We start from the raw sequence: 23435 nt of genomic DNA, 5'->3' as shown, positions 1-23435 counted from the left end.
CTTTGGTCTGCAAGGAGATCAATCCAAAAGGAATCCAGTCTGAATATTCATTGGAAGGACTGATGCTGAAGCTGAAATTCCAATACTTCTTCCACCTGATGCGAAGAACTGACTCCTTGGAAAAGACCCTGCTACTAGGAAAGACTGAAGGTGGGAGGAGAAGGGGACAACAGAGGATGAGATGGTTGGATGGTATCACCGACTCAGTGGATGTGAATTTGAGTAAACTCCGGGAGCTAGTAATGGACAGGGAAGCCTGGCGTGCTGCAGTCCATGGGGTCTCAAAGAATGGACATGACTGAGAGACTGAACTGAACTGAAGTCATACCCTAGTCAAGGTTAAAAATATTAGTACCATTTTGTATTTTAATTTTCCAGGGACTCAGAAAATTTACATAAAAGTTCAAAGCAATGGAATTTTAAAGATAAACATCAAGGAGTAGTTTTTAGAACATGGATTTGCTGTTTATGCATTACTACCACAATATAATAATGAGATACAGTATACTTTAGGAAAATTGTACACCAAAAGGTGTGTTAATAAATACATTCAAACGAGACTATTAAATATTTAGATATGTTTGAGAAGAGTTGGGAATAAAAATGACAAAACCCTGTACCTCCCACCACAGAAAATTTACATATCTGACTAGCACAAAGCCCCCACAATGGTTCACTCCTCAAAGTAATTTTCCCTTTCCAGATTCTATGAGTTTCTCAAAGTGCCACTACATTGGTTTTTTTTTTTTGGTGGGGCAGTAAGAAAATTGCAAAGATATTCAAATGGAAGAGAAGCAATACAATTCTCATAAGATAAAATCATTCACAGTTTAAAATTTTATTTCAAATCTTTATCACTTTTTCTCCTTTTTACTTGCTTGAGGGAAAGGCAGTTTGTCATATTTATTAGAAATATGATGAAAAACTAAACACTGTATTGAGGTGGAACACAGAGAACCAATATTTTAAAGACTGTACTTATTTAGAAGGCTATCAAGTGTATCAATGTATAGTCCTGACAATGCAAAATTCAAAATGCAGTAAGTGTGCCTAATGTACAGAATCCATTATATTTTCTTATGATATCTTGAGTAATAAAGTACATGAAAATGAAAATGACTACATTACCTAGTCTTTGTAGTCCAAATTGCCCATAATCTTTACCCTGAATAAATCCTTGAAATACATAAGTAGCTCCATCAGGCTCAGCAGAAACCTAAAAATATTTATAAGTTTGATTAAACATAAAAGTTGGCCACAGATATATTTTCCCAGTCTTAGAAAATATTCAGACTTAATATAAAATGAATATTATGCACAATTCCTTCCTCCATATCTTCTGTGTAAAACAGAACATCATGCAAATTTACCATTATTAAAAATAAAATGAAAATTTTCATCTTTAATTAGGATACTGGAAATAAGGGGGATTAGTTATTAATATAATGATACAGATTTATAGATTTCTTTTAGGTGAAGAAACTGATTGTCAAGAAAAAGACCAAGGATATGATAAAACAGAATAAGGCAAGTAGTCAATTAAAAATTAAAATATAATACTGTACTTTGTAGATTCAATTACTGTTCAGCATACAGGCACAATTTTCTCCCTTCCCATTAACATTCATGAAAAGTGTATTCATTCTTCCTCAGTGAGTTGGATTTTGTCCTGTGACTTGCTTTGGCCAATGGAATGTGGGTGGAATTGACAATAAGTCAGTTCCAAGCCTAGGCCTTAAGAGGCATGTTTCCCATTATAAGTGAAAGAAACCATATAATCCATGGTCACAAAAGACCAGGGATTGTATGATTCATAAATATGAAAGCCTAGAACAGTGAAATCTAGACAGAAAATAGAGTTGTGGTTGCTGGGATTTGGGGGAGAAAGGAGGGGTGGATGGGTTGGGCTATAGGTAAAGGATATGGTTTCTTTTTGAGGTGATGGAAATATTCTAAAATCAACTGTGGTGATGGTTACACATCTGTAAATATAGTAAGAACTACTGAACTGTACACTTTAAATGAGTAGGGTACATGGATTATATCTCAATAGGGCTGTTAAAATAAGGGAGACATATTTCCACTTTGCCCCTCAGAGTTTCAGGCCTTTGGCAAGAGAAGGACATGTTCCTGGCAGCTGCTGTCCCTCCAGCCTGGACCTGATATGAGACACCTGGAGCAACCTGAACTTGATACCACAGCTTCAAATGGAGCCCCCCAAGCTAGCCCCAGAAACATGAGAAAGAACTTGTTGCATGCTGAGCCTGAGATTTTGTGACTCTACCTAATCCTGCAAATGCTATTAACTGTACCTTGCATGTAAAGTTCTATACATAAAAAATAGGTCACATGCATAGTGTTATTTGATCTCACTAATAAAATATGAGTTGATACATTTCAGTGTTGCTGATAACTAGTCATATGAATTTACCCCAAAGTTTGTCCTGATTATTTTCAATGTTATCTAAGTCATGTATGTTCTTGTGAAAGCTGCAAAAAACCTTGCATCCTCGCCCTAAAAAGCAAAATATTATACCAAATTATTCATGTAAGTCTGACATTTCACAAGTGATTTATTCCTTATTATCAGAAATACCCTGGGCAAGGTCATTTTTAGACACAAAATGCTTCTAAAAAGAAAAGCTCAAACTCTAATAGTTAAATGAATGTATTCATTTTATTTGTTTCCTAAATGAAACAATCTAAGTGCACTGAAGATGAGTTAGACCTCAACTCCATGAATAATGGCACAGAAAGGGAAACAGGATGCACTTTTTATTTTCCCTCAGAAACCAAATTTACTCTTCATATTTAGAAAATTTTATAAAGTTGGCTATGAAGAAGAAGTTATGTGAGCCACTTCCTCTGAACAGTTACCATAACCTCACTTTGGAGTTACCCTGTTCTATTCAGTCACTTAAGTGAATGGAATTTCTAAACTGGCAGTTGGAAGCAACAAATCTTATACTTACACACTGCCCAGAAGTCTTTGATAAAATGACCATGGGAACTCTGACTATATGCTCTGAAGTAACAAAACTTTTACAAGGAAAACCTTCTGTAGGTCATAGGCTTCAGTAGTTTAGACACACTAGATTACTAAGTATTTATACTGAATCATTTATTTTTTCAAAATAAATTAGTCATAATAGTAGTTTTGCCATTTTATGTGTGTGCATTTAACTAGCTCAATTTAGAAACTTACATTTTTCTGTAATTTTAATGACAAACCATAGCACAAATGTGTTATTAAGTTTAGCAGCAGACTTTTAAAGAAATATACTTACAAAGCCATCCATGGCCCAATTTTCCTCCTTCATTTTCTTCACAGAAGCTTGAGCTGGTACTTTAATGAGATAGATGTGTAACATTAGGCGAGCTTCTTGGCTTTTATATACTCCTGTAAAATATAAGGATGTTTAGTCTACTAATTTTGCAAGTAGTTATGTTTCACTTTATTATCTATAGCTCCTTAAATATATCATAAATACATGTGATAAGAAAAGGAAAAAAAGCAACAAATCAAGCCCATTTTCATGCTTTTTCACAAATCCTGCAAAATATAGCAATCTCTCAGCTGAAATTCTCAACTTAACTATTACTGTGGGGTTTAAATTACGTATGCTATTAAAATCAAATATTATTGTTATTAATAACATCATTCCATGATTGTTGTAAAAATGATTTATTTCATCAGTCAGATTTAAAATACTCAAGGGTATGAATCAAATGTTGAAACTCTTGACATTTTCCTTAATAATTAAGTACAAGCCCACCCTTAGAAAAAGAATATTTGAGGTGCTACTGGAATCGCAAAGATGAATGTGTGGTTCCTATCTAAAAATGTGATGTTTATAAGAATTTCTGATGAAACAGGAGATATAATGACAGAGATAGAGAATATGATGAATTAAAGGCCAAAAGAAAGAAGGATCATTTCACACCAGAGTGATTAGGAAATGCTTATTAAGAAAGAGTATTTGAGCTGGATCACAAAAATCAAGTAGAATTTTTAGTTCAAGAAAGTAAATACAGAATGTGGCATAAAGAAGAGAAGCAAATGTATTCATTTTATTTTATTTTTTCCTGAATAAGAGTACTCTGAGAGTATAAATAAGTGGAATAAAAATGTGTTTTGGGGAACTGTATAAAATCATATTCTAAGTAAAAATTTTGTGATTAACTGATAGTTGAAATGACTCACTAATTCATTCACTTACTATTTCACCTAAGCAATAAGGTATCATAAAAATAAGCTGGGAGTATAAACATAATACATAGATCTTGATCTATAAATTATAATAGAGAAAAGACACAAAAGTAATCAAAGTTGCTGGAAAAATGTTATAATTAATTCTATGTAGACAGTGTTAGCAAGTTAAATTGGTCTAATTATTTATGTTTATTTTCCTATATTTGTAGAAATTTGATTAGGATAAATATATATTTATTTAGTGCCAACTCTCATACAGAATAAAAATAAAACTCATGTTTCAAAATTAAATAGATCAGTAGTCACAATTTAAATGCATTCCTTTAATTCAATTTATATCATGTAATTGTATATATATTTTAAATTAAAATACATATTAACTTCTAATATTTTTATTTTGGCTTTAGTGTAGAGCCATTCAACAATACAAAATGATGCTGTATAGTTCTTGTAAAATTTACAAAATCAATAGATAAAATTTTATTTCTTATTTTATTTATATCACAATTATTTCACTATTAATAATTATATGGGCTATATAGTCAATAAGTTTAAATATATACATTACATATTTTCAGTATCAATATTTTTTAAATCTATTTTTAAATGAAAACAATAATTCAAAGTCATTGAGACCAATTTTGCTCCAGTTTCATTTCTAACCTTTGAGGTATAGCAATGAACTGGAAGGCAAAGAGATGCTTTCTTAGGGCTTGAACTGTTGGAGTACAGACAAATTATGTCATGTCATGTCATGTCATAACATGCCATGATATGCTATACTATACTATGCTATACTTTCAAATAATGAAAAGAAGAAAATGAAATAAGATAAGACTGCCGATGACTAACAGAGTGAGTCTATTTGTAAGGTGAAGGCTACTTTACCTAAGGTCATCAGGAGTACTGTTGACAAGATGACATTTGAGGAAACATTTGAATGTCAGAAAAACCAGAGTAATCAAAGATACAAATGAAGCGACTTAGCAGCAGTGTCAGAAGTGAGTTGAATTGTGGGACACCCAGCTGGTGTCACCGGATAAGGCAATGGCACCCCACTCCAGTACTCTTGCCTGGAAAATCCCATGGATGGAGGAGCCTAGTAGGCTGCAGTCCATGGGGTCGCTAAGAGTCGGACACGACTGAGCGACTTCACTTTCACTTTTTCACTTTCATGCATTGGAGAAGGAAATGGCAACCCACTCCAGTGTTCTTGCCTGGAGAATCCCAGGGACGGGGGAGCCTGGTGGGCTGATGTCTATGGGGTCACACAGAGTCAGACACGACTGAAGTGACTTAGCAGTAGCAGCAATGAAAGATAATGAGGGAAGTATGCAGTAGATCAAAGAAACTTGAGAAGGCTGAGAAGATGAATAAGGCTCTGGGTTCCTTTTGCCTAATTAGGGTAGTGTAGCCCTATATTTTCTATTTTAGACAATAGTGTCCTCCTAAACAGCCTCATTTGAAGACATGATTTTGTGATGATAAAGCAGCTTGCAAATCACTTACCCAGTCTCTTTGGTGTTATGAGAATAGAGAAGAAGTTAGTTTTATTCAAATTAAAAGTTCTCTTCTATTTCATGACATGTCATTCTAGCCATGTAAAAATATTCTTGAGGGAGCTTATTTCAGAATCACAGAGTTTTATATTTGTGTAGTATTATATATGCCTCAATCAAACCAGAAAGCTTGTTTCTAAATGAATTATGAATGCCACCAGAAATAAAGCAAATATTTCACAGTACAAAAATCACTAATAAAAATGATGAAATGATGAAAATAAAGGCATGAAGGCAAAGTTTCTTTTCTTTAAAGTGATACCTGAAAGTAGTAGTTCCATGTTGCTATTACTGAGCGTTGCATTGACTCTCCCAGTGGAAGCATTGAAACTAGTAACTGTCAGGGTCATGGGTTGTTTCTTTCCTTTATAATTGTAAGAGCCTTTCCATATGTAATTTTGGGCAAACACATCATCAGGAACTGTGAACAAATTAAACATACACATTAATTTTGCAGTGCCCTATAAATATAAGCATTGTCAGATTAATGAGTATTAGTTTATAGAATAATCATTTTTCTAAATATACAAGAAAAAGAAGGTGCATTATAAAATGAATTTTTCCATACAAGTTTGCATATTTTTAGAATAAGCCAAAATAATGATAGCCTAGATTGTACATACATCATCATCAATGAGAGATAAATAAGCCACACCAATTAAAGACTAGCTAAATGTCATTTACTTATATTTGGCTTCCTATAATATCTTTTTTTCAGAAGGAAAATAAAATTATGTTATTGAGTCAAGTCAGTCTATATACAAGTTCCAGGATGCCTGCTCTTCTCCTAGCAGCAGAGATAGGTTCACAGGAGGAAGGTCATAGAGTTAAAACCTCCCTTGCTGAGCAGCCTTGGAAGACTAGCAGGAGGGATGCTCCTTGTCTCCTTTACAGAATACTGAGCTCAGTTATTTCAATAATAGGTGCTCCTGAAGAAGAACAGGGCTCCCTTGGTTTGCTCCTCACAGCTTTGAGGTTTACAAGTATTTTTAGAAATAAAAGAATTGTCACTAGAATTGGTAAACTCTCATGGGAAAGAAATGAGTTGTGGTAGAATCAAATAATATTCTAATATAAAATTTTCACCCAAAGAAGAAACATTCTTATTTTAAATGCATACGAATAAATAAGACATTATATTTATATAAATTAGTAATGTAATTTATAACCAATATAAATTAGGTGTGTCAAAGTCTACTTAGATCCTGGTAAGAGGCTGAAAAAAGTTTCCATTAATCCTGTACAATAAAGCCCATCCTTACATAGCAACTCTTCAAAACAGCCATGCCTATTTGTGTGAGTGAATGAACAACATAGATTTGGAGAAAAATCTTTCTTTTTTTTTTTTTTAACAAGTTATTGACATTTGTTACCTGATTTTCCCTACACCCATAACAATTCTTACTGCTCCAATCACAGAGACTAGAGTTACAAATTGTATACTCCCTGAAATCTACTCAGCAAACAAATAAAGCTATGGTAAAAGATGAATACAAAGTGCACTCTTAAGTTGAGTTGTTATATTGTATTTGATAATTCAAAAGCAATATAGTAGAAAGACTAGAAGTGCAAGCACTGGAGCTAGAATGCTTGTATTGATAGTTAAGTTCCCCTTCTACAATTTACAAACTGTGCGGTTTTTCCTAAATTACCTAACTCTCAAAACCTGAATTTCCTTATCATTAATGTGGAATTACCATAGACTTTACAAGGAAGATTAAATGAAGTTTTGCTAAATGTTAGTTGCTATCATTATTATTATCATCATTATATATATATATATATATATATATATATAAAGCATGCAGTTAGTAACATGAAAAATCCATAGTCCTGGCTCTGGGACTTTGCAAGTCATCCTAAGAGTGGCACTCCGTTCCCAAACCTCAAACTACAAAGCTGTGCTCTGTATGTAAAAGAGACCTTACCTAAAAATGTAATACAATGTACTGGTAAAAAGTCTTTGATTTGGTAAGCACCTTCAGTTCAGTTCAGATCAGTCGCTCAGTTGTGTCTGACTCTTTGTGATCCCATGAACTGCAGCACGCCAGGCCTCTCTATCCATCATCAACTACGGGAGTCTACCAAACCCATGTCCACTGAGTCCATGATGTCATCCAACCATCTCGTCCTCTGTTGTCCCCTTCTCCTCCTGCCCTCAATCTTCCCCAGCATCAGGGTCTTTTCAAATGAGTCAGTTCTTCACATCAGGTGGCCAAAGTATTGGGGTTTCAGCTTCAACATCAGTCCTTCCAATGAACGCCCAGAACTGATTTAGTTTAGGATGGACAGGTTGGATCTCCTTGCAGTCCAAGGGACTCTCAAGAGTCTTCTCCAATACCATAGTTAAAAAGCATCAATTCTTCAGCACTCAGCTTTCTTTATAGTTCAACTCTCACATCCATACATGACTACTGGAAAAACCATAGCCTTGACGAGACAGACATTTGTTGGCAAAGAAATGTCTCTGCTCTTTAATATGGTATCTAAGTTGGTCATAACTTTCTTTCCAAGAGGTAAGCATCTTTTAATTTTATGGCTGAAATCACCATCTGCAGTGATTTTGGAGCCAAAAAAATAAAGTCTGATATTGCTTCTACTGTTTCCCCATCTATTTGTCATGAAGTGATGGGACCAAATGCCATGATCTTAGTTTTCTGAATGTTGAGCTTCAAGCTAACTTTTTCACTCTCCTTTTTCACTTTCATCAAGAGGCTCTTTAGTTCTTCGCTTTCTGCCATAAAGGTGGTGTCATCTGCATATCTGAGGTTATTGATATTTCTCCTGGCAATCTTGATTCCAGCTTGTGCTTCTTCCAGCCCAGCGTTTCTCATGATGTACTCTGCATATAAGTTAAATAAGCAGGGTGACAATATACAGCCTTGACATACTCCTTTTCCTATTTGGAACCAGTCTGTTGTTCCATGTCCAGTTCTAACTGTTGCTTCCTGACCTGTATATAGGTTTCTCAAGAGGCAGGTCAGGTGGTCTGGTATTCCTATCTCTTTCAGAATTTTCCACAGTTTATTGTGATCCACAGAGTCAAAGGCTTTGGCATAGTCAATAAAGCAGAAATAGATGTTTTTTTTCTGGAACTCTCTTGCTTATTTGATAATCCAGCAGATGTTGGAAGTTAGATATCAGGTTCCTCTGTGTTTTCTAAAACCAGCTTGAACATCTGGAAGTTCATGGTTCATGTATTGTTAAAGCCTGGCTTGGAGAATTTTGAGCATTACTTTACTAGCGTGTGAGATGAGTTCAACTGTGCAGTAATTTGAGCATTCTTTGGCATTGCCTTTATTTGTGATTGGAATGAAAACTGACTTTTCAAGTCCTGTGGCCACTGCTGAGTTTTCCAAATTTGCTGGCATATTGAGTGCAGCACTTTCACAGCATCATCTTTCAGGATTTGAAATAGCTCACCTGGAATTCCATCACCTCCACTAGCTTTGTTTGTAGTGATGCTTCCTAAGGTCCACATGACTTCACATTCCAGGATGTCTGGCTCTAGGTGAGTGATCACACCTTCGTGATTATCTGGGTCGTGAAGATCTTTTTTGTACAGTTCTGTGTATTCTGTTTTTTTTTTTTTTTTATTTTAATTAGAGGCTAATTACTTTACAATATTGTATTGGTTTTGCCATACATCAACATGAATCCACCACGGGTGTACATGTGTTCCCAATCCTGAACCCTAGAGTGAAGTAAGCCAGAAAGAAAAACACCACCTCTTCTTAATATGCTTCTGTTAGGTCCATACCTTTTCTGTCCTTTATCTATCCTATCTTTGCATGAAATGTTCCCTTGGTATCTCTAATTTTCTTGAAGAGATCTCTAGTCTTTCCCATTCTATTGTTTTCCTCTATTTCTTTGCACTGATCGCTGAGGAAGGCTTTCTTATCTTTTCTTGCTATTCTTTGGAACTCTGCATTCAAATGGGTATATCTTTGCTTTTCTCCTTTGCTTTTGGCTTCTCTTCTTTTCACAGCTATTTGTAAGGCCTCCTCAGACAGCCATTTTTCTTTTTTGCATTTCTTTTTCTTGGGGATGGTCTTGATTCCTGCCTCCTGTACAATGTCATGAACCTCCATCCATAGTTCATCAGTCACTCTGTCTATCAGATCTATTCCCTTAAATCTATTTCTCACTTCCACTGTATAGTCATAAGGGGATTTGATTTAGGTCATACCTGAATGGTCTAGTGATTTCCCCCACTTTCTGCAATTTGAATCTGAATTTGGCAATAAGGAGTTCATGATCTGAGCCACAGTCAGCTCCCAGTCTTGATTTTGCTGACTGTATAGAGCTTCTCCATCTTTGGCTGCAAAGAATATAATCAATCTGACTTTGGTGTTGACCATCTGGTGATGTCCACATGTAGAGTCTTCTCTTGTGTTGTTGGAAAAGGGTGTTTGCTATGAGCAGTGCATTTCCTTGGCAAAACTCTATTAGTCTTGCCCTGCTTCATTCTGTATTCCAAGGCCAAATTTGCCTGTTACTCCAGGTGTTTCTTGACTTCCTACTTTTGCATTCCAGTCCCCTATAATGAAAAGGACATCTTTGGGGGAGTTAGTTCTAGAAAGTCTTGTATGTCTTCATAGAACTGTTCAACTTAAAGAGCAGTTAATTTAAAAAATATACCTAAAATTGTTTTGAGGAGGGAGTGACCAGTTAAATTATCCTACACTAGAAAGATCTGGAATTTGGAGGTAATGGACTCCCAGTTGGAGAGGTAAGAGGAGCAGCAAGGGAGAAAGAGATTCTAATAGCAGTGCCTGGCAAATTAGTAGGTACTCAATAAATGTGCTGTTCTTATCTTTCTCATTGTTTATCTCCCCCTGGCCTGTACTATGATTTTTCTTTGCTACTTCTGAATATTTAACAAAAATCTGCTACATCTGGTGATCTTGTCCATGGTGCTTAGGGGAATTAAGAAGGTTGGTTAAAAGAGATTAAAGAGAACTCCAATGGCAGAAGAACACAGCAATGAAAAAAAGTAGATACTGGCAGCAGCTACACTGTATCAGGATAAATTATTGATGTGGTTGTAAATGTTTAACAACTGGCACTTCAGAAAACAAATCTACAAATTGATTTAATAGTATATGCATTCTATAGTATATATATATATTTCCATAGTTGCAGTTTTCAAACCAGGAACATGACATCACTGAATGCAGAATTTGGAAGAATGCACAGAACTGGCTAAAGCAAAGCTCTACCTGGAGGCTCCAGCATGCCACCACCACCCTCCACCTTTCTCACACATAACCGAGAAATGTGAGTCATGATAGGCTGGGAGGTAGACACCATTTGGTCATTTAAATCCGTATGTACAATGGAGATGATAATACTTCTACTGTTGAGCCTAATATGAAATTTAAATGTGATTTAAATTAAAGATTTAAACTACTTATTCAGTAGTTCTTGTAAACTCTAAAATGTTATCCAACTAAAGCTGATGTGAAGCACAATGAAAAGGAGGAAGATGATGATTATCATCTTTTTTTTTTTTCAAGACATTTTGAATTTAAACTTTGTTTCATGGACCTCATAGCACTGCCATGTTCCTGACTTTGATACCACTGCCAAATTATTGTTTGTTTGGGGTAGTCTAATCACTGTGTCATGATTTTAAATGAAATGTTTCTAATATTTTCCCACTTTAGATGAAATTGCTCTACAGTTTTATAGCTACCTTTACCCAGGTTAAAGAAATTCTTTTTCTTTCTAATTTATTAAAACTCTTTAAAAATTATAAACAGATGTTCAGTCTTATAAAATAGTTTCTGTACAAGCATTGTGGTGTTCATAATTTGTGATGTTACTTTTTTAATGTGATAGATTATGTTTAAGGATTAGTTACATATCATGGAAATATCTATGTATATCTATCATTAAAACAATTTGTCAATGGTTTCATCTTTATGATAATGTTGTATAGTTGATCCTTGAACAACATGGATTTAAACTGTGAGGCTCCACTTATGCACAGATTTTTCTCCATAGTAAATACTAGAGTACTACTATACTGATCCATGATTGGCTGAATTCATGGATGTAGAATCACAAATACAAAGGAATCTTGGGTAAAGAAAAACACAGACTGAGGGTTGACTACAAGCTACACACAGGTTTTTTGATTGCACTGACTGCTAGCACCTTTAATCCACTTGCTGTTCAAGAGTCAATTTAATTCACTAAGTGTATCTAATTCACTAAGGTTTTAAGTAGGACTTCTTAATGTATAATCCTATATCAAATGGGCCTATAATTTTTTCCTTTTTATAATGTCTTTACTTGAGTTATTAGAGTTATACTGGACCCATAAAATGAGCTTCTTTAATAGTTTTTATAAAACTGAGATGATCTCTTCTGTTCCTTCAAAATTGTGTAGAGCTTATCAGTAGAGGCATATTTTTTTCTTGTGGAAATAGCTTTTACTACTACTTTATTTCTTACAGTATTGTTCATTTTTCTCCTATTAGTTAAGATATACTTTTTGAGTAACTTGTCAATATTTAACGTTTTTAAAAATTGACAATTATGTAATTTCTGTTGTTTAGTCACTCAGTTGTGCCAGACTTTTTGTGAATCCATGGACTTCCCTCTCCTTCACTATCTCCTGGAGTTTTGCTCAAACTCATGTCCATTACCCTGGAGAAGGAAATGGCAACTGACTCCAGTATTCTTGCTTTGAGAATTCCATGGACAGAGGAGCCTGGCTGGCTACATCCATGGGCTTGCAAAGAGTTGGACACAACTGAGCTACTATCACTCATGACCATTGGTTCAGTGATGACATCTATCCAACTCATCTTCTATCACCCCCTTTTCCTCCTGCCTTCAATCTTTCCCGGGGTCTTTTCCAATGAGTCAACTCTTCAAATCAGGTGGCTAAAGTATTGGTGCTTCAGTTTCAGCATCAGTCCTTCCAATGCATATTCAGGACTGATTTCCTTTCTGATTGATTGGTTTAATCTCCTTGCTGTCCAAAGGACTCTCAAGAGTCTTCTCCAGCACCACAGTTTGAAAGCATCAATTCTTTGGCGCTCAGTCTTCTTTATAGTCCAACTCACATCTGTAAGCTTTGACAAAACCATAGCTTTGACTATATGGACCTTTATCAGCAAAGTGATGTCTCTGCTTTTTAATATGTTGTCTAGGTTTGTCATAGCTTTTCTTCCAAGGAGCAAGTGTCTTTTAATTTCATAGCTGCATTCACATTCACAGTGGTTGGAGCCCAAGAAAATAAAGCCTGCCATGTTTTTCATTTTTCCTCCATCTATTTGCCATTTAGTGATGGGACTAGATGCCATGATCTTAGTTTTTTGAATATTCAGTTTTAAGTCAGCTTTTTTACTCTCCTATTTCACCTTCATCAAGAAGCTCTTTAGTTCCTCTTTGCTTTCTTCCACATTAGGATGGTGTTATCTGCATATCTGAGGTTATTGATATTTCTCCTGGCAATCTTGATTCCAAGCTTGAGCTTCATCCAGTCCAGCATTTTGCATGATGTACTCTGCATATAAGGTGAATAAGAACTGTGACAGAATACAACCTTGATGTACTCCTATACCAATTTTGAACCAGTTACTGTTCCATGACCAGTTTTAACTGTTGCTTCTTGATTTGCATACAGATTTCTCAGGAGGCAGGTTAAGGTTGTCTGGTATTTTCTATTATATAGTATTAATTTATTCAATATATTCTCTAGTTATCACATTTCCTTTTGAAATATTATTTAATTTTTGTTCCTTTCTTGATCAATCTTACCAGAAAACTTTCACTTTGAACATTTTTTTAAAAGAACTACCTTTGGCTCTGTTGAGATTATTTTATCTTCAGATATTTTTGGTTTATTTGTTCATTTATATTATATTGAATTCTGCTTTATTTTTGTCATTCCATTATACTTTTTATATATTCTTAATAGGACATTAATCAATTCTGAGGCTTTTTTTTCTTCTAATATAAAGGTTTAAAGCTTTATATTTCCTTCACATCTTTACCTCTGCTAGTCCCCAAGTTTTGATATTTAGATTTTTCAGCATAATTAAGCTCTCTTGCTATATTTTCCATTTTAATTTCTTCCTCAATTCATAAATTATTCATTAGTATTCATTTTGTTCTTAATTTCCAAACACTGAGGCATTTAAAAAAATTATCCATTTTCTTATTGACTTTCAACTGTGTCATGGTCAGATAAGACTAACTTTGCTTTGAAATTCATGTAGATTTATTTATTTCTTGATATATGATCAATTCTCATAGCTTTCCCATGGAATTTTAAAGAAAATATATATTATTTCATTGATTGATGAGAAATATTTATATGTATATATATTATACCACTCCATGGGGTTGCAGAGAGTTGGACATGACTGAGCAACTAACAGTTTTTTAAAATATTATATCACACATATTAGGTTTTTGCTTAGTTCTTCCATATGCTTTAAAAAAAACTGTCAGCCTGATTGGTGGATACTGGCCATATTTTGCTGAAGACAGTCTAGGGTTATACGCTATGTGCTGGAGCTATTATTCTGAGCACCCTTCTGGCTCCCAGAGAAAGCATCTTTCTTGGAGAGTTCTGGGCATTGATTGACCATTGTGGTTTTCTGATTCCATGAAATGCTTTCTCTCTTATGATGACATATTCATTGGTTACTTTAGAGAAATTCAGTTTGTTTTCACTGACTGTTGAAAAAAATCAGTTTTTCAGACTGATTTTTTTTTTTTTTTGGTAGGCAGTCCAGTTTTACCGTATGTACACTGAGAACTTCTGAAACCAACAAATATTACAAATATATTTGTAATACAAATATTACAAATATTCTAACATCGTACCTGGCTAATTACAACTGGACCAAATCTATTTCCAAGGTAAAGATTAGATGCTGAGGCTTTAATTCTATGTGTAGCTTTTCATTTCTACCATGTAAATATAATGTTTACTAATACGTTAAAAAGCAGGTCTCATATACTGAGGCCCTACCATGAGCTAGACACTTTGTACTTCATTTCAATGAAGTTCGTTCATATTAATCTAATCATTATTATTATTTTTTTGTACAGATAAAGAAATGGAGGCCCAGGTGTAGAAAGTATCTTTTCCAGAGTCTTAGGGTAGGCAGTGTATAAAATGGGAATTACATTATGGTTGTAGAACTTCAAGTTCCCTATGTTTAATGATTAAATAATTTTATTTTTAAATCAAATCATTGAAAATAAACTGAACAAGTTCTAGAAGTTGGTAAACTTTTACTCTCTACTCCAAGTGTATTTGGTTTCCTTCTTTAGAAAAATTACATTTAAAAATTATATATAAGCCTCATTTTGATTTTACTATTTTAAATAAAACATTGCCATTATTTTATAGCTATTTGCAGATATTCTTGAAGGGAAATTTCATAGAGAGAACTATACAAAATATTTTTGGAATATTAACATGTCACAGTATTACACTGCTTGAAGTTCAACATCTGATCATATACATTTTTAAATTTCAAATTCAAAACAGTAAAATGCACCATTTTCCCATGTTGAAATATAGTTTTCTAAATAAATGGTTGTCACTTTGTCAATGAACACCTTTAGAAACCATGACTACTAGAAAAGCATTTGAAAGGACTAACCACTTAGCTTTGGGCTGGGTGTTCCAAGTGCAGGTCTAGGATCTTTCACCAATATTTTGGAACCAGCTATGAAAAGAAACAAAAACGTTTCCAAAATTTAATATAATTAATAACACACACACACAGACACACACATACACAATGTGATGCCTTGTCAATTTTATTCTCTGACATATCAGAACTTTCTCCAAAATGTTCTGTTCACTATAGCATCTCAGTCCCCACTCAACATTACTGTTGTACAGCTAACAATTTTAATAATTATCTTCATTAGAATCCAGTGTGGCAAAGAGAATATTAGTGCTACCTTAGCATTTTTGCATCCTATTTCTTATTTTAAAGGCATAAATCAACATGGAAATAATTGATTCCAACATTGGAGCTGAGGGCTAAGGGTATGTTCCTATTGCTTAAAGACAAATAATTTGGATAGGTTTCATGTTTAGGAGTTAAAAACTACAGGGAATTCACTGGTGATCCTGTGGTTAGTACTCAGCTTCTTTATAGGCCAGGCCCAGGTCAGGCAACTAGGATCCCACAAGCTCTGTGGCATGGCCAAAAAAGAAAGAGGAATAAAAACTGAATTAAAAAAATTGTTAAGGTATCCCATGGTGTCATAAGAAATCAACTAGACTCAAAAGTAAAGACTTAGAGTTTCAAGCCAAACCAAAATGAGCCCAGAATCATGTGAGGTGCTGAATGTGTCTGCAAAGTTGAAGCAGCTGTGATATGCAGTGCTTGTGGACCTGTAAAGACGTACATCTTTTACCTAAGAGCAATGTAATGTCTTTAAAGGCTTTAAAGAGAAGTTATTTGGGTGAACATCACCTTGGCTGAAAGATAGAGAACAATTTGGAAACAAGTAGGTATCGATTTGGACAGAGAAATTAGAAGGCCATTTCAGTAGTCTCAGTAGAGATAATGCTGAGTTAAACTGCTGTAGTAGTGATGATAAACTGAGAAGTGGATAGATTTTTTTGTTTAAAGCTACTCAAATTCTGGTGGACTTAAAGGGACAGGAAGATGTCAAAGGTGATTACTAGATTTCTATTTATTATGTGATGATGGTACCACTAAGTTAGGGAACATCAAGAGACAACAATGGTGAAGGGAAATTGATGAGTTTGTATTTGCATGTATTATTTAAATATCTTTGAGAAATTCAAGAAGCAATATCATGTAAGCAATTGAAAATATAAGTCTGGGACTAAGAGCAGATATATGAGCTAGAAATATTAATTTGTAAATAACCTTCTTAGAGGAGACTAAGTCATTGGCTTGAATGAATTGGATCACCTAGGGAGAGAACATTGAGTGAAAGGAAGAGAAAACAAAGAACTGAGCTTTAGAAAAGATAGATAGAAAACATTAAGCTTAAAAAGGAAATGGAGAATGTGTAGCCAAAAATTTGAGGAGATAAAATATTTATTTATTCAACAAATACTGATTAAACACTTTTCACATATAAAGCACTGCAAGTGTTCAAAATTAAACTTGTAAATACATTGACAAAGTTTCTGGCTTTTTTTTTTTTTTTTTTTTAGCTTATATTCTAGTTGGAAAAGGGCAGATGAAAGGATAGGAGAGTGGAGAAAGACAATGACAAGTGAATAAAAGAATAAGATCTCACATAGAAGGGATTTCTATCATGAAAAAACTTTGGAAAGAAAAAAAATCTGTAGTGCCCGACAGAAGCAAAGAGAGTGAAACATTTCACAAGGAGAAGGTCGTTTACATTTGTGAATGCTTCAAGACATCAAGAACTAAAGGCCTGAAAAAAATGTATTGATGACTTTATTAAGAATTCTAGAAAAACTTATTTTATTCCTTCTTCTGGAAACTGTTTTTCCTCTCTTAAACTCATTATATCTTGTCCAGATGGAGACTGTCCTGATCGAGTAAAGCAGCTACACAGGTAAACACATCACCTAGATATGGTCAAACTGTCGTATAATCCTGACTGAGAAATGAATTTGGAGATTGATTATATTAAAAACTGTGACAATCAGACTTCTGGATACTGCTTTCCTAACCAAGTTTTGGGAAAGGCTTTCTATCAGATTTACTCTACCAGAAGGATATACACTCAGGAATGCTGGGAGCAATTTTCAGTACTGAAGTGCGTTGAATATTATATGTTCCAAATTCATGTTCACCAGGAACCTCAGAACATGACCTAATTTGGAAACAGAGTTTTTGAAGATGTAAAAAGGTGGGAATCTTGAGGTGACATATTACTGAGATAATCCTTAAATCCAATGACTGCTGCTTTTCTAAGTGAGGAGGACATGCAGAGATACATCGGAAAAAAGGCCATACGAAAATTGAAGCAGAATTTAGGAGGCCTTTAGGAGCCAAGCAAAGCCAGGGATAGCAAGAAGCCATAGGAAGCTAGGAAGAGGTAAGGAATGATTCTTCCCTAGAGCCCTCCGAGGATACAGGGCCTTGCTGACACCTTGAGTTTGGGTTTCTGGCCTCAGAACTGTGAGAGAATAAATTTCTATTCTTTTAAGCCATCCAGCTTATAGTACTTTTTATGGTGGCCTTAGAAAACTAATACACTTACTGTGAGCAGAGAACTAGGAAAAGTAATAAAGGTAAGAAGAAAAAAACAGAGCACGAAATGACTGCATCACTACTACTTTTGTTCCTAAGTTAATTATTTTTTTTCTCTCTAATATCTGAGGAAAGCCAAGTCAGTACAAAATCTTCTGCTGCCAGCTTTTATAGAGAAAGCTTACCTTCACAAACAGGAACTTTTCCAGTCCAGGTGTTATCAGATCTACACACTCTATGTTCTGTTCCACCAGCTAAGAAGAAGCCAGGCTGGCAGGTATAAACTAATGTATACCCATGGGATGGAAGGTCCATTCCTACTACATTTGCATGAGCAGGAGTTTCTGGCTGTTTACAGCTGTGGGCTATGTTAAATAAAGGAAAAAAAATGTTCAGTTTTACAGACATGTTAAAAAATTTTGAGATTGGAATCATTATATATTTTTATAGGTATGTTAACGCCTTTATACGGGCTTCCTTGGTAACTCAGTAGTAAAGAATGAGCCTAATGCAGGAGATGCAGGTTCAGTCCCTGGATGGCCACCCATTCCAGTATTCTTGCCTGGGAAATCCCATGGACAGAGGAGCCTGGCTCTTTTATGGGGTCGTAAAAGAGTCAGACATGACTTAGGGACTAAACAATAGCAATGCCTTTATATAAATATACTTTTAGATATTCCAGTGCATCAAGGGAAGCTTATCAATGTAAATGTAAATGTTTTCACAGACTAGCATTTTCTAAACAATCATCTCTGGAACACTGGTGGATGTTAAAAAATAAATAGAGAAAAAATAAAAGATGTATTCTGGAGAGTCAGTATATATTAGCATTTTAAAGAATCTATTAACTCCTGCAGTAAGATAACTCTTAAAGTTTATCAAACTCAGATTTTCTGTACCAGTTTAGGAAATATTAATTTGTAATTTTTCATTTACTATATTTACTTAAATTAAAAGGTGTGTTTTCTAAAGTTAAATTCAATAACAATTCAATATGTTGCTTTGCTAGTAATATTCCTAATGTAGAAAGTACAACTTAATAATTTTTTGCACATGGCATTTTCGGGCCATATTTTAGGTCCATATGCTAGCAGTAATTTTTCATTCGTTTGATTTTTTTGTCTCCTTTCCTCCATGGTTTTACCCATTACTAAATCTCTGTCTTAACTCCACTATTTCACTTATGACACTACTTGACCCTGCCCCTCAGTTTACCTGTTTTGTGTCTTATGATAACCACCACATTCTTAGTCAGAAAGAGATGCTATGAAGACTTCTCTTGCTAAACAAGACATATCTAATCATGTGTTCATGAATACAGACCCTGTCTGAGAAAGAATGTTCTGTGGACAAATTTGTTTGGAAAATAATTTTTGCATTCTTTTCTTAGTGGAGAAACAACTAAACTGTAAATAATATCTAATATTTTAACACATGTAAAAAATAATGTTATATGGATTATATTTAATATAACTCAGTTAATAAAAGTCCATTCTCATTAGGGAAATAAACACAAATAGTCTGTTTCTGCTATATTCTTAACCCTAATTATGCACATATTAGAAATTCTGATATGCTCTGCAGTAACAGAAGCTACTTAATTTTATTTAAGTCATATGCCAAGTGCAGGTCTCCAAAGAATCTTGGTTTACTATGAAAGGTCTAGTCACATCCCACACAGCTGTTCTAAAGTACGTACACACTGTAAGGAATTCTCTTTTAGGGAATTTTGCTGTATTTAAGTATAAGTCAGCCAGGCATGTGACATGACTTCTCAGTGGAGTGTTCCACTGCTTTTCAGTAAACTGTGGATCCACATAAGCCCCCATTATTATTTGGATGATTCTGACAGGGACAGAGTAAATTCGCAGGACTTATTTGGACTTCAGGAAATCCTAAAAGCTAGATGTCTTTCTGATTAGTATTTCTATTCCTGCTTACTCTTTATTTTTCTCCCCACCCAAAAAAGATGGAGGAAGAGATTAAAATGAGGAAGTAAGAGGGCGGGGGGGGGGAAGGATAACTCACCAGCTAAAATTTATTTCTAACTATAATTCAAAAAAGATGGTTTACTAATCTTTTTTCTTATTCAATCTGGTTAGAACGTTCTTCCAACTTATGGTCAGTGCACATTTAGAAGCTTAAGGAAATTCTAAGCAATATTCAATGATTTGGTTAAGGTATACATGCATATTTCTTTTCATGGATGTTTCTAGCTTTACTCAGGTTCTCAGAGAGTTTAACAAAAAAGCAAAAAAAAGATTGAGTCGCTATGTTGGAGCCTCCTATATCTCACAGTACTTCAGATTCATAGGTACATTTCTATGAACTAAAAAATCATCATTATCTAAAATCACCATGTGACCAAACTGAACACAGTTACAAGAGCTTTTCAAAAAGAACACAACTGTTCCCTGTGCCTTCTGGCTTCTTGAAAAATAATGCTCCTCACCGGGCACGGGGGTATGCTATAGTAATAACACTATATATGTGAATTATGTTTTATAATAACCTAGAAATAATGTGACTCACCATTTACATGGACATAAATTTATTTTCACACTTGGAAAATAATGCATATAAAGTCTTATCCTTTATAAGTATAATTTCTTATGCTTACGTATGCACTCAGGCTGAATTCCACTCCATGTGAGGTCAGGAAGGCAAGTCCGTGTTGTAGACCCTTGAAGAAGATGTCCTTTTTTGCAGTGGAACTGCACAACACTTCCCACCTAAAGCAAATTACAGACAAAAAACAAATATTCCAGTGTAACTTCAAATGCAGCAACAGACAGAAAAAAGAAAAAAAAGTATGGATGACAAAATGCTTTCAAAAGAAATTCTGAATGGTAGAGGTTAGAAGAAAACGGAAATCTGATTTAAAGTAAAAATGGGGAAAAAAAGAGCAAAGAAAAAAAGTAACAGATCTCTGTGTACATTCAGCATCAAATGCTTGAATATAATGTATACACAGAAGTCAAACTTTTTGCCATTGTAATTTGAAGAAAATTTGTAAGATGCCAAAAGGTCGATAAGCTATATATAAACATAAGGTAGACAAACAAAGAGTTAAATAAAGATATATACATGAAGATGGACAAAGACATATGCAGAAATAAAGATAACTAAAAACATAAGAGGCAAATGAATATGGAGGACAGTAAATTCAATATGAGATTAGACATGAAGGTGTTTACTGAAGGTTGTATTGGTAACAGAAAAATACAATGGAAGACGTTATTTGCTCTAAGCTTTTAGAGTTAGTCGCTCAGTTGTGTCTGACTCTTTGCGACTCCATGGGCTCACTAGGCTTCTCCGTCCATGGGATTCTCCAGGCAAGAATACTGGAGTGGGTTGCTATTCCCTCCTCCAGGGGATCTTTTAAGGGATATTCAACTTGTATAAATATACAGAACAAAGGTTCTCAAGGTGGGGTCCCAGACCAGCAACTTCAGCATCACCTAGGAACTTGTCAGAAATAGCAACTCTGGAATCTTAGCAACCAGTTATTTGTGATTTAACAAGTCCTCCAAGAGATTTTGGATAAGGCAATGGCACCCCACTCCAGTACTCTTGCCTGGAAAATCCCATGGGCGGAGGAGCCTGGTAGGCTGCAGTCCATGGGGTCGCTAAGAGTTGGACACGACTGAGCGACTTCACTTTCACTTTTCACTTTCATGTATTGGAGAAGGAAGTGTTCTTGCCTGGAGAATCTCAGGGATGGGGGAGCCTGGTGGGCTGCCGTCTATAGGGTCGTACAGAACATGGACACGACTGAAGTGACTTAGCAGCCAAGAGATTTTAATGAACATTGAAGTTTGAAAACAACTGATATAATAGTAGAAAAGATAATATTAAGAGAAAATACATAGTGGTTAAAACATATACCATGATATTAATAGTTTAGGAAAAAAGAGGACTTTTGGTTAGTTAACATGGATAATTTACACAGTGAACTGGGGATTTGGGAGAAAAGTGGTAAACAAAGAGATACAGCTGAAAAAGAAAATAGACCCCAGAGGCATGTATACTTGGCTTTAACTTTGAATCTGATCTTACTTGAATAAGTTCTATCTCCTCTTTGAAACTTAATTCCCTATATAAAAGTGAAGATGATATTATTTAATTTGAGATATAAGGATTAAATAGAATATATTCACTCCATATAGGCATGGGACATAAATTTTAAATAAATTCCAGCAGTAATTATTAGAACAGAGATATACTCAGTTTCTGAAGAATCTCAAATAGCAGGCTATAGTGTTTGAATCTCTCAAATAAAAACATAAAATTGCTAAAGGTTTCACAGCAACTAAAATTTCTGTAGAAAATAATATTTTTTAAAAATTAAACTAGCCACGGTATGGGGAAACCACAAAACAGAAGAATGATGAACAGTAATTCTAATTATGAAGCTTGTGTTGCCATTTTAGATTTGAGTGGATAAAGTTTGACCAACTTGTGGCAACAGACATAGAAAGGAGGTTGTTTACTTAAAATATATTACAGGGAGAAAATACCAGGATTTATTAAGGAATTAGAGACAGGAGAAGATAAGGATTATTAGAGTCTGCCACTTCAGCCTTCCCCACTGTGTGGAGTCTGAAAATGTTCAATTGTTGCCTTAAGGCTTTTCATATTGAGACCAGCTATACTCCACCATCTTCATATTCTTGATATTAGCAAGAATTATGCTACAACCAAAACATTCAGTTCCAGTAATCATTCTCATAACAGCCTTTATCCTTCCAGTTTTCTCATATAATGTCTTCCATTACAGCCTCATCTCTGCATCCAGGAAATTTCTTACCCTCTTAAAGCCCGATTTTGTCCAGTGCTACTATACTGCTCTACTCCAGGGAGCACTTTTCATGCTGTATTCAATATGTGCTAAGTTGCTCAGTCATGTCTGACTATTTGTGACTGATCCTATGGACTGTAGCCCACCAGACTCCTATGTCCATAGAATTCCCCAGAAGAATACTGGAGTAAGTTACCATTTCCTTCTCCAGGGAATCTTCCGGACCCAGGGATTAAATCTGCACTGACGTGTCGATTCTTTACCACTGAGACACCAATCCTTCAAATTATGCTCCAGAGCATGCCATTCATATACTCCCTGAAGTTGCACAATATGGTGCTACAGATTTTTTACTTCCTTGTGTGATTTATACACCTGATCATATAGACTTGGCAATTTTGTTCTTTTGTAAGGCCAGCTCTCCAAAAACCATCACCTCAATCAACCCAGCAATATTATTTTAGCTGAATCTCAGTTAATGGCCACCCTTCACCCATAAATCTCCCCTCTTAATCTACCATTTTACTTCCTAAATTTTTCTGAAACTGTCCCCTTCCCTTTTCTCCACATATACAACTTATTTCAGTCCTTGACATTGATTCTCAATGATTCTCCAACTTTAGCAGATATATTAATCACCAGAAGGGCTTTTCCAAACAAAGAGCTGA

The 23435-nt window shown here is 34.8% G+C and overlaps 1 protein-coding gene across 1 annotated transcript in view; it reads right to left on the bottom strand.

Annotated features, from left to right (window-relative positions):
- Window positions 1-23435, bottom strand: part of CSMD3 (CUB and Sushi multiple domains 3) — a 1470240-nt gene that overhangs the window by 10838 nt on the left and 1435967 nt on the right. The window contains exons 64-69 of the mRNA NM_001424929.1: window positions 20587-20698; window positions 18152-18331; window positions 15411-15476; window positions 6035-6193; window positions 3288-3400; window positions 1129-1216 (exon numbers count right to left, since the gene is read on the bottom strand). Coding sequence (NP_001411858.1) covers window positions 1129-1216; window positions 3288-3400; window positions 6035-6193; window positions 15411-15476; window positions 18152-18331; window positions 20587-20698 — 718 coding nt within the window. The remainder of the gene's footprint in view (window positions 1-1128; window positions 1217-3287; window positions 3401-6034; window positions 6194-15410; window positions 15477-18151; window positions 18332-20586; window positions 20699-23435) is intronic.

This window comes from Bos taurus, chromosome 14 (assembly GCF_002263795.3).
Source record: "Bos taurus isolate L1 Dominette 01449 registration number 42190680 breed Hereford chromosome 14, ARS-UCD2.0, whole genome shotgun sequence".
Lineage (NCBI taxonomy): Eukaryota > Metazoa > Chordata > Mammalia > Artiodactyla > Bovidae > Bos > Bos taurus.
The sequence above is the reverse complement of the archived record's forward strand: the minus strand, read 5'-3'. Positions and strand labels throughout refer to the sequence as shown.